This window comes from Sinocyclocheilus grahami, unplaced genomic scaffold (genome assembly GCF_001515645.1).
Source record: "Sinocyclocheilus grahami isolate Dianchi unplaced genomic scaffold, SAMN03320097.WGS_v1.1 scaffold993.1, whole genome shotgun sequence".
NCBI lineage: Eukaryota > Metazoa > Chordata > Actinopteri > Cypriniformes > Cyprinidae > Sinocyclocheilus > Sinocyclocheilus grahami.
This window is the reverse complement of record NW_015506172.1, coordinates 276,417-288,740: the sequence shown is the minus strand read 5'-3', so window position 1 is coordinate 288,740 and position 12,324 is coordinate 276,417. Positions and strand designations below refer to the sequence as shown.

The 12,324-nt window shown below is 31.8% G+C and overlaps 1 protein-coding gene across 1 annotated transcript in view; it reads right to left on the bottom strand.

Moving 5' to 3' along the window:
- Positions 1-1,795: 1,795 nt before the first annotated feature.
- syap1 (synapse associated protein 1) overlaps positions 1,796-12,324 on the bottom strand; it is an 11,932-nt gene continuing 1,403 nt past the window's right edge. Inside the window, exons 2-8 of the mRNA XM_016250541.1 lie at positions 11,940-12,058; positions 10,919-10,985; positions 10,748-10,821; positions 9,665-9,806; positions 8,293-8,366; positions 7,312-7,441; positions 1,796-2,064 (exon numbers count right to left, since the gene is read on the bottom strand). Coding sequence (XP_016106027.1) covers positions 1,937-2,064; positions 7,312-7,441; positions 8,293-8,366; positions 9,665-9,806; positions 10,748-10,821; positions 10,919-10,985; positions 11,940-12,058 — 734 coding nt within the window. The 3' untranslated portion in view covers positions 1,796-1,936. The remainder of the gene's footprint in view (positions 2,065-7,311; positions 7,442-8,292; positions 8,367-9,664; positions 9,807-10,747; positions 10,822-10,918; positions 10,986-11,939; positions 12,059-12,324) is intronic.

Sequence of the window (12,324 nt, the reverse complement as noted above, 5' to 3'; positions counted from 1 at the left end):
CAAGCAAGCCCTGTCCAGATTTAAAAAGTAGCGCAAAAGTAACGTAACGCACTACTTTCCATAAAAAGTAACGTAATTAGTTACTTTTTTATGGAGTAACGCAATACTGTAATGCATTACTTTTAAAAGTAACTTTCCCCAACACTGAATATATGTGTGTTGTGTATATTTATTATGTAAATACACACACATACAGCATTTTGAAAATATTTACGTGTATATATTTATAGTCATATAATTTACATTATATATATAAATATTTTTAATATATAAACATAACATATTTTTCTTAAATATATACATGCATGTTATACATACATAATATACACAGATCACACACATATATATATATATAACGTAAACAAAAACTTTTATGTTGGATGCAATTAATCACGATAAATCGTATTTTTTATATATAATTTTTTTAAAAAGTTTTAGTAATTCTTCTTGCTTGTTTTTGTAATTTTTAGTAGTTCTCCTTTATGTGTGCGTGCGTGTGTGTTTATAGTTTATTCATTTTTATTTTAGTTTTTAGTTATTTTAGTACAAGACGTTAAACTACACGAAAGTGAGAAATGATGCCTTGAAATAAAGCTTCATTTATGGTTTTAGTTGTCGTTTTAGTGAACTATAATAACCCTGAAACGTATTAGAACAGCGATACAATGTAAACATAACCCTCCACAACACACAAACAATACGCATTAACAAAAACAAAACAAAAACACAGAAATAATATTTAAAAGAAAGTAAAAAAATCATTATGGCTACCTGTGCCATACTAGATTTATTCATAAATTGTTACAATGCAAAGCATTGTTTTTGTTGTTATTATTATTATTTAAAAATGGCATGTATTAACAATTTTAAATTGCATTATCAACACATGAACACTGAATGAAATTGAATGTTTCTACACCATAAAAAACATATATGTATCTCTGGTATCTATTGGGTTTAATGTGATAAGCGAAGGCGAATTCAGCAGACCAAAAGCATTTGGCAACCCGAATAACGCCATTATGTCCACGTGTGTAGTGTTCAAGACGAACAAACGACATGTAAAAACGGTAAAAACACATGCATGCGTGCCATTAAATAACGCACACATGCATACAAACATGTCATTAAATAACGGGTATATGCATATAGAATAACAGTAAAGACACATTAAATGTTACTTTTTTCTTTTAATTTCCATTATTACATTATAAACTGACTGTAAATGTAGCACAGTGTATTAAACTGAACGAGAAAATAGAAAAGAGAGAATTTTAGACTTTATTTACTGCAGCAAAATCATGATTATTCAGCTTTGAAGTGATAGACAAGGTGCAAGTAAAAAACAAACAAACACAAAGTTATATTAAACCTCTCACCTTACAAACATATGGTTATGTTGCATGAATAAACGTGTATGGAATTCAATTTTATTTCAGACGCTCCAGAGAAACCAAACATTAACTTCACCAAAAACCTGCCAGACGATGATCAGAGCACAAATACCGAATCAACAACCAAAAACAAATAAAGGAATGACAAGCCATTAAAACGTTTGCTTACACACAACGCTAAAGTGTTTATGGACTCGATATGTGCGCTTTTAGTGTTTGAGCACTACAACCGTTCAGCGTTTTGAGTTTCGGTTTGCTTGTACGCCTCTGAAAGAAGGTCTTCATTGCAGAAATTAGTCAGAAATAAAAGATAAATCAGCAAACTACATCTGATTTGTGTGTTCTCACTAATTACGATCTTTGTTCTGTGCATGTTGGCACCTCACCGAATCCCTCTGCTGCTAACAATACATTTATTAAACATTCTTATAGGAAATCCTGATATTTCAGTCCAGATTAAGGAAATAGTAGAAACGTCCTGCTGATTTCTTCATTTGAGCACAGGAGTGTGTCCTCCACACCAGAGGAGGCGCTGTCACGCTTTAGCTGTCGTCCTGCAGCATCTCCTCAATCTCACGGTCCCAGTTATCGTCGCGATTTTCTGGGTCGACGACCACCTCGTACTCCTGAAGCTCCTGCTGCAGCTCCTTCTCCCAGTCGGCCGTCTCTTCTATCGGAGAACGAATGGGGAAAACAAGAGAAATATTAAAGACTTTTTCTTGGAGAGCGGGATTTCGAAATAGAGAGGTCTTAAAGGTCAAATAATTTAAAATAAAATAATACAATACAATAAACATCTTCCTCTGGGGAAGAAAAAAAATCTTTAAAAGCCTCTGCAAAAAGAAAAATCATTATGGCATATACAAAATCGTTAAAATAAGTGAATAAAATTAATTAAAAATGATTATGCAATAAGACAAATAATTACAAAGCAGCGTTACGATGCAAAACATTAATAGTATTAGTATTTAAAAAGTGGCATATATAAACATCCTTCCAGCATTTAAAAAAATTTAAACATTTCAGCTATTTCTATTTTTTTAAATAAATTAATTTTATTTGTTTAAATTAAAGTACTTCAATAACTAAAACTAAATAAACTAAAATTAAAAATGTTAATTTAATAATAAATTATATAGACATAAAAAACGAATAAAAATGACAAAAACACAATATAATTTTTATAACATTAAGAGCTATTTCTATTTTTTTAAATAAATAAATTTATTTGTTTAAATTAAAGTACTTCAATAACTAAAACTAAATAAACTAAAATTAAAAATGTTAATTTAATAATAAATTATATAGACATAAAAAACGAATAAAAATGACAAAAACACAATATAATTTTTATAACATTAAGAGCTATTTCTATTTTTTTAAATAAATAAATTTATTTGTTTAAATTAAAGTACTTCAATAACTAAAACTAAAATAAATTTTTTTAATTTAATAAAAAATTATATAGACATAAAAAAAGAATAAAAATGACAAAAACACAATATAATTTTTATAACGTTAACAGCTATTTCTATTTTTTTAAATAAATAAAAAATTTAATTTGTTTAAATTAAAGTACTTCAATAACTAAAACTAAAACTAAAATTAAAAAATGTTATTTCATAAAAAATTATATAGACGTATAAAAAAAGAATAAAAATGACAAAAACGAAATAATTTTTTTTTATAACGTTAACCTAAACAAAAATGAAAACAAAATTCAAATTCAATTCAAAATTCTAACAAACAATATAGCAGTATATCACAGGGCTCGAAACTGGACTGTTTTGGTCACATATGCTCCCGAAATGTAATCTGTGTGACCCCAAAATATATTTGGGAGCATTTGTGCGAGTGCAAATAATTGTTGTGGTGCGACCTGTCTTTATTTGGTTATATTAGCCGTCAATCACTCACTTTCCCTGCACTGCAGAAGCCAGAGACACTGAAGACGGACGCAAAGAAAAGAAAATACTGCAGCTGTGAAACAACCTCACTGTTCACTGTAAAAAACGAATAAAAATGACAAAAACACAATATAATTTTTATAACATTAAGAGCTATTTCTATTTTTTTAAATAAATAAATTTATTTGTTTAAATTAAAGTACTTCAATAACTAAAACTAAATAAACTAAAATTAAAAATGTTAATTTAATAATAAATTATATAGACATAAAAAACGAATAAAAATGACAAAAACACAATATAATTTTTATAACATTAAGAGCTATTTCTATTTTTTTAAATAAATAAATGTATTTGTTTAAATTAAAGTACTTCAATAACTAAAACTAAAATAATTTTTTTTAATTTAATAAAAAATTATATAGACATAAAAAAAGAATAAAAATGACAAAAACACAATATAATTTTTATAACGTTAACAGCTATTTCTATTTTTTTAAATAAATAAAAAATTTAATTTGTTTAAATTAAAGTACTTCAATAACTAAAACTAAAACTAAAATTAAAAAATGTTATTTCATAAAAAATTATATAGACGTATAAAAAAAGAATAAAAATGACAAAAACGAAATAATTTTTTTTTATAACGTTAACCTAAACAAAAATGAAAACAAAATTCAAATTCAATTCAAAATTCTAACAAACAATATAGCAGTATATCACAGGGCTCGAAACTGGACTGTTTTGGTCACATATGCTCCCGAAATGTAATCTGTGTGACCCCAAAATATATTTGGGAGCATTTGTGCGAGTGCAAATAATTGTTGTGGTGCGACCTGTCTTTATTTGGTTATATTAGCCGTCAATCACTCACTTTCCCTGCACTGCAGAAGCCAGAGACACTGAAGACGGACGCAAAGAAAAGAAAATACTGCAGCTGTGAAACAACCTCACTGTTCACTGTGTGAAATATAGAAATTTTATTGTGAGTGGGGGTCTATATGAATGTATTTCTGAGGGGAACTGATTGTCTTGAGAAGTTTAAATGACCTTTTCTAATCTAAACAAATCAGTGCAGAGCTGCTGTGTTTACAGCGGTAAGCAAGGAAACGTTATAATGCTGTTCCATAAGCACCACCTGCTGTCAGAGAGTGAATTTGCATCGCATTCATTAACTAACTGCTTGATTTTTACTGTACATTTCTGCTAGGGATGCACCGATACCGATACATATCGGGCCCGATACTTGGCTCCTGTACTCGTACTTGTTAAAATGCCCCGCAAAGAAACACTGACAACAGAACAACAGACAGCAGAATGGAGTTATTAGAGATTAAGGATGTCTACGAAGTATTAGCAATGTTAAACATTCAGTATTAACGCCTGTATAGCTGACGTGCGCGAGCAGATAAGCAAAGCACGCTGAGTGGGATATAAAAAAATTAAGTATGTGCTTGCTTCATGAGTGTTTCTGCATTAAATGAGTCACTTTGGAATATAAATCGCAGCATCTTTCAGATGAAAAACGCTACTTATATTTCTGAAAGATTTATAGCGAGTGGTTCCCTGCATTATAACAGCAAAGCGCGTGATTACAGTACTGAGCCGCTGCAATGGAGCAGCTCTAATGCTATTACAGTAAAGATGATGTACCACACAGCAAAAAAATTAACAGTGAAAGTAACTAAAACTTGTAAAATATGGGCATAATTAAGTTTGAAAATAACTGAAGGATATATCTATACGATAAATTAAGTTAACCAACTAACATAACTATACATATTCTTTTGGTTTCTGTACCCAATATTTAAAAAAATGTACAAATACAATGAAAACACCAGTATCGGTACTCGGTATCGGCAAGTACCAAAAATAAAAGTATCGGTATCGGCCGAGTACTGGAAAAAGTGGTCTCGGTGCATCCCTTATGGACATCAACTTGAGATAGTCACCACTGATAAGCTATTACTAAATATAATGTAGAAACTTAAATTTTCTGTAAAGCTGCTTTGCTTTTTCGTGAAAAGCGCTATACAAATAAACTTGAATTGAATTCAGCCGCCTGCTGTTTTTGTTTCGTGCAGATGTTTTATGTAGCATAAATTCACAAAGCTAAAGTCAGAGCATTCGGTTTATGCTTCAGATTTTGAAATAATACATTCTAATGTACTTCTGAAACCGCTCATGTATGCAGCATCTTTGTTTGGATCAGGATTAAAATGCAGTGGTTGTCTCGGACTGTCCCGCTTTTAATGTACAGGATGTAGAAAACTCTTTTATGAACTCACTTAAAGAGTTATGTAGTATAATTTTGCCAGGAAATATTTTAGAATATGTTAATGTAAAAAATCTTGTGTAATTTAACGTGTGTTTGTTTGTTTGCTGGTTTTTATTGTATTTGTTTTACTTGTATTTTTAAAATTGTTTTGGCCATGAAAATAGCCTAAGATGCTGACATAGCGTTAAATAAAAATATACTACTACTACTGTGGTTGTCTCTAATTTTAAATGACATCTTATTAATGTACTCAGATTTTAATTTTTCTTGTCTCTTGCTTAAAAAAAAGAAAGAAAATAAATATTTTAAAGATCAGAATCAGCTTTACTCGCTTCTAAAACATCAGCGATCAGAATTGGCCATGAAACATTGATGCATTACTAACAAGAAACAAAGAATTCAGGATCAGGTTCAATTGCTGAAGCTTTTAATCATCAGGATGTTCCTCTCAACTGGCAGCTGCGATGCTCCTTAATATTCAGTGGGTGCTCCTACATTTTTGTTGGTGCTCGGCTCCTAACTTCTTGAAGCATCAGTGCTACAAGTAAAAAAGCTAATTTCGAGCCCTATATCAATGATACTAGAATAGCGTGGGGGCAAACAACCAAAATATTTAAGGCTTTTTCTTAGGAAGCAGGATTTTGAAATAGAGAAGTCTTAATAAAATGAAATGAAAAAAAAAAAAAATTATAATAATAAAATAAAACAAGTAAAATAAACACCAAAAAGTCTCAGCAAAAAAGAAAATAAATCATTATGCAAAAAAAAATAAAAAAATCATACTCCACACTGCTCTGAGAAAAACAAAACATTAAAAAAAAGAAAAAATCAGTATGCAAAAAGAAGAATCATTACAATGCAAAACATTATTACTATTATAGCATTATCACCCTGGTATTATTTAAAAAGTGGTACACAGAATGAAAAATAAATTCTAACTTAAAAACATATAAATATTTTAAACAGTTAATAAAAAAGACAAAAATTAAATTACATTTATATATTAAATTGAAAAAACAGAAGATAGCATAGGTCGTAATTTAGATTTGGAAAAATGCAGTTTTACAAATGCTAGAAACGTGGCTTTTAAAGGAAAGATTGCTATTAAATAGCACACCTAGGTTCCTAACGGATGACGAAGAATTGACAGAGCAGCCAGCGAGTGCTGGACAGTGTTCTAGGTTATTAACCCCTCTGTTTTTTCAGAATTTAGCAGTAAGAAATTACTCGTTTTTTATATCGACTATGCATTCCGTTAGTTTTTCAAATTGGTATGTTTCGCCGGGCTGCGAAGAAATATAGAGCTGAGTATCATCAGCATAACAGTGAAAGCTATCACTGTGTTTCCTGATGATATCTCCAAAGGGTAACATGTAAAGCGTGAAAAAGTTACGGCCCTAGTACTGAGCCTTGAGGCACTCCATACTGCACTTGTGATCGATATGATACCTCTTCATTCACTGCTACGAATTGATGGCGGTCAGATAGGTACGATTTGAACCATTCTAATGCATTTCCACTAATGCCAACAAAGTTTTCTAGTCTATTCAAAAGAATGTTGTGGTCGATAGTGTCGAATGCAGCGCTAAGATCCATTAGCACTAATAGAGAGATACAACCACGATCAGATGATAAGAGCAGGTCATTTGGAAGTGTTTTTCTTGGACAGCAGGATTTTGAACCAGGTGCATGTTAAAGCTACAGCAGGCTGTATAACAGTGATCAAACTCACCATCTTTCTTATCCAGCACCAGCTGCTCCATCTCTTTCCTCAGATCCTCCTGGTTTATATCGCAGGCGTCGAACGCGTCGCTCACGAACTCAGACACGCCAGGGCTGGTGGAGATGTCCTCCTCCTCCTGCTAGCACAGAGAACAGAGGCGCTTAGGTTTCATTTTATATTATTTAGTTGTTGCAGATGCTCTACATACAGGCTTCTAGCCAATGGCTAATTTGCAGCCCCAGTCCCTGGTTAGGCTTTTAAAACACAATTAAAAAAATGCATAAAGAATGTAAAGTATCAAGTACAGCAAACGTAACAAAAATCCAAGAACCATCAATGCTCACAAACCTGTTTTTGTTTGAACCATTTTTTTTATATTTCTCAGAAAGATGTTCCAACTCTGAACATGTTCCAGAAAACTGTTCCAGAGCAGTGTCCCTTTAACCTTTAACTTGTTTTTCTCTTAGGCACTATACAGTTCTGTGTAGTTGCACCTCTTGTAGTGATCCCTCTACTACTCTGTTTTACTATTAATTGACATATAATAGCTGGAGCAAGCTTATACCGACACATTTAAAAACCATTTTAATAAGAAACAGATTCATAAACTTGTCAAAACTAAGCAAATTGTATTTTTGTCAAATGTTGCAATGATGCCATCTGATTGATTTCTTGTATAATTTAATTTAACTTAAGTTAATTTACATATGCATGCATATATAACTTAGCTGCTCTAAGTGATAGATACGGTCTAATCATATAAAAGCAATTCAGGTTTGTTGTGATGGTTTTACAAAGCCTCTATACATGCACATCGAATTTGAACTGAGAATCCAAAATAACACCTAAAAATGTAAAATCAATAGCTGCTTCTATTGCCTTATGGTCGATCTTAATTGTAAAACGACTCATTTCTTTCCTTCTGACTGAGAAACACATTGAAACACATTTCTGAAAAATTCAAAGTCAAGCAAAAGGTCAAGACGCTACCTCGTTGCTCTTGGCTTTAGCGCTGATGGCCACAGGCGGTGTTTTCGGTCTGATGGTCTCTGTGAGCAGGAAAATACATGTTTATTTCCTTTTCCGAGACTCTAAACAATGACGTTACTATTTATGACGAGAGTCAAAATCTATCCACAGCCTTATGAATGGATATCCAACAATTCATAATTTGAAATGTGTAAATATTGTGTAGATTTCAAATAAATTGCTATAGCTGCTTTTTGTGTACATTTCATTTCCTTTATATTTCATTATATTGTATCAATGTTATGAGATTCTGTTATAGTTATCATTAATATTAAAATACATTTAATTCGTTTTTATCTTTACATTATCTTTAAATTTTTTGTAATTTTGTTGTTTCTTGTCATTTTTAATAGCTTTTTTATAAGTCTACATAGTTTTTTTTTTATTTGATTTTAGTTATTTTTTAAAGTTAATTCATTTTGTTGCAGGGTTTTATTGCTAACTAATACTAAACCATAAAAAAAATAAAAAATTCATGACTTTCAAAAAAAATGAAAGAAAAAGAAAAGCCTTAAGACTTATTTTATTTATTGCCACGGCAATATTTCTAATTTTCTTTTAATAATAAGTAAAAAAAATAACTAAAAGTAATAAACCAAAACGTAATAAAAATATAGACATATTGGGAAAAAATTATTTTAAAAAAATTGACAAAAACCAAAAACAACATTAATAAAACATTAGCTAAAATTAGATTGAAAACAGAAAATATTAAAATAACATCTATTTCAAAATATTCCCAAAAACAATATTAGTAATACTGATGATACTAAAACAACTGTCTTTTGTATTTTAGTTTTTTTTTTAATGTCTACATATTTTTGATCAGTTTTAGTTTATTTTATTATATTAAGCTTCATTAAATGAAAATGAGAGTATTTAAAGATCACGTTTATTTGACATTTTATTTTATTTCAGTGAATGTTTACAGTAAAGTAACACACACACACACTCACACTCACACTCACACTCACACTCACACTGAGACAGACAGACAGACACACACACAGTCACACTCACACACAAACTCTCACACTCTCACACACACTCACACAGAGACAGACAAACACACTCACACTCTCTCACACACACACACACACAGACACACACACACACACAGAGACAGACAGACAGACACACACACACAGTCACACTCACAATCACACACTCACACACACTCTCACACACACAGAGACAGACAGACACACACATAGTCACACACTCACACTCACACACACACACACACACACACACACACACACACACACACACACACTCGTCTGCTCTCACAGTCCAGGCATGAATAAACAGGGCATTAACGGAGCAGACTCTCACTGTTTGGGGACGAGGTCAAAGCGCATCCTGTTGAGCAGCTCGTCTTCCTGCAGCATCACCAGAGCCACGGCGTACATCTGCTCAAAGTCGAACTGGAACTGCACTCCGGCCGGAGGGTCGCGCAGGAAGTTCCTCTTGTCCTGAACGACAAAAAAATACAACAAAAAAAAATTCAGTCATGCAGTTTTGGTTTAAACTTTAAAGTGATCTGAGGATAGGGCTGCAACAACTAATCGATTATTATCAATAATGAAAATAATCGACAACGATTCTCATTATCCATTAGTCGGGTCTGCTCACAGTGCACTATTAATTAAATCACAGCACTGAATTACGCATTTCTATGGAGCAAATGCATCTAAAAACAGTGGAGGAAACAGAATGAGATGCTGCAGGAGAAGTGCGTGACGCAAGCTGCCCAAAACACCAAAATCTTTATTTTCAGCTTTAAACTAACGTAATGCATTAGCGTAATGTCTTGCTGTCAGACGTGTGTGCGTCCTCCTCAGCGCAAAAACCTTCCGTTTACCGTCACATCCACCGAGATTTCATCTAGATTCACTATATACAGTGCTTGACACATTTACGTAAGGTTTTTAACTAATTATGCACGGTTTGTGCCACTGCTGCTCTAAACTAACAGTACTGGTGATTACCAAAATCATTTTCTAGCTTTCTGTATTAGTTAGTCCTCCAGTTTGTGTAAGCTCTGTAGTAGCAGTAGTAGGCTATTTCTAACGCTATAATATGATTATTGCTGTCTATGAAAGAAAGGCAGAAAAAAACAGCCAAGCACTTTATAGTGTTTTTCCAGATGCACAATTACAGTCAGAACGTACCTAAACAATGCCAGCAAGCATGCAAGCTGTTGTGAAAGATTCTTGTTATTATGTGAATACATACTATTTGTTTCAGTTTGTTATTTGCCCAATAAATGACAATGACATTTTTAGATTTAAACCGTTTTTTGACAGATTTCTAAAATATTTGTGTTTTCTCTTTATTATGACAGGTGGTCTAATAAATGAAGCACTGTATGTTTTCATAGTGTACTAATCATTAAATATGGAGTAAAGCTCACAGCGGATAAAGCGAGTATCTGCTGCTGAATGGTTTCCTCCTCGTTGTATCCGACCCAGGGCGGCACCGCGGCATCTGTGGACAAAAGATTGAGAAAATACATAAATGCATAAAAAGATTTTGCTTTAACATAGCTGTACAAAGTCACAGATGCATGCATTTATGTCCATACCCGTTTTCCTTGCATTTTTCTCCTGGACAAATTTTTCTTGCTCCTTCTGAAAATCTCCCAAAATGGTCTGAAAGAGAATCGAGTCAGAGATGCAACAAGCTCATATTTATTGGTCTGAATCAGGGTTATTATCCTTAACTGGAACCAATACATAAATAAATAAATCACTGAAATATAATAAACTTTAACTGAAATGTGTGTTGTCTAATCTAGCTGCTAAGGCAGTAATGAAGCTGTAGTGCTAAATTAACTAGAAGTAATTCATAAAAATAATAAATATGAAAACAAACAATCACAAAATTACTAAAATTTTAACTAACATTAATGCAAAATCTACATCTGTATTACTAAAACTAACAAATTAAAATAAAAGCATAAAAATAAAAAAGATAAAAGATAAAACTTATAAATAACCTTAAAAAAATGGAAAAACGCACAACAAAAATCACACTAAAATGAAAAAAGAAAATATATAAAAAAAATTATTAAAAAATATTAATAAAAGTATATAGACGTAGTGACAAAAAAAACACACACACAACAAAATTACTAAAACTTTTCAAAATATTAACAAAAATATATAAAAGTAAATTTTTAGATTTGTCCCTTAATTTTAAAACCAAAGTACAATGCTTTTCATTCAGACAGTGACTAACAGAAACTTCATCAATGATAAACATTTTACATTTTTAAATTCAAGTTCATTTTATTACATTTAAAAATGTTAAAATAAAAAAAAGTATTACAATTAAAAAATTGAAGTATTTTTTTTTGTATTAATGGCAATGACACAAGATTAATAGTCACTCTTAAATTTAACATGAAAAATCTAAGATTTTAGTTATAAGTTGTATAATAAAGTTATACTTTTTTTTAAAAATCACAATAAAAATGATACAGTTCATGATACAGTTTTATTAAAAAAATTACATTTCTAAGAACATGCCTTTAGTATTTCAAACAGAACTGTTCTATTTCACCATCACCGTCCTGAAAACAAACTCATCTCTCTGCGATGTACCTTGTCGATGATGCCGTCGATGTTGCTCTCCTCCACCGTTTTCTTGATAGTTTGAGCCGTCTCCGCCACAGACTCCGAGATCTTCTTACTGGCGCTACTTGCAAAGTTCAGAATGAAGCCTGACAGAGAAGCGAGTATAAAAAACACATTCAACTCTGCATAAAACACACACAGGACAAGACGGTCGATTGCATTTCTTCTAGCAAACATCAGACTCAGAACCAAACTCATGTTTACAATTCCTGAAAATAAAAAGCCCTCATGCACACGCACGCGCACACACACACACTCTCTCTCACACACACACACTCTCTCTCACACACAAACACACACTCACACACTCTCTCTCTCTCACACACCCACACACTCTCTCTCACACACACAC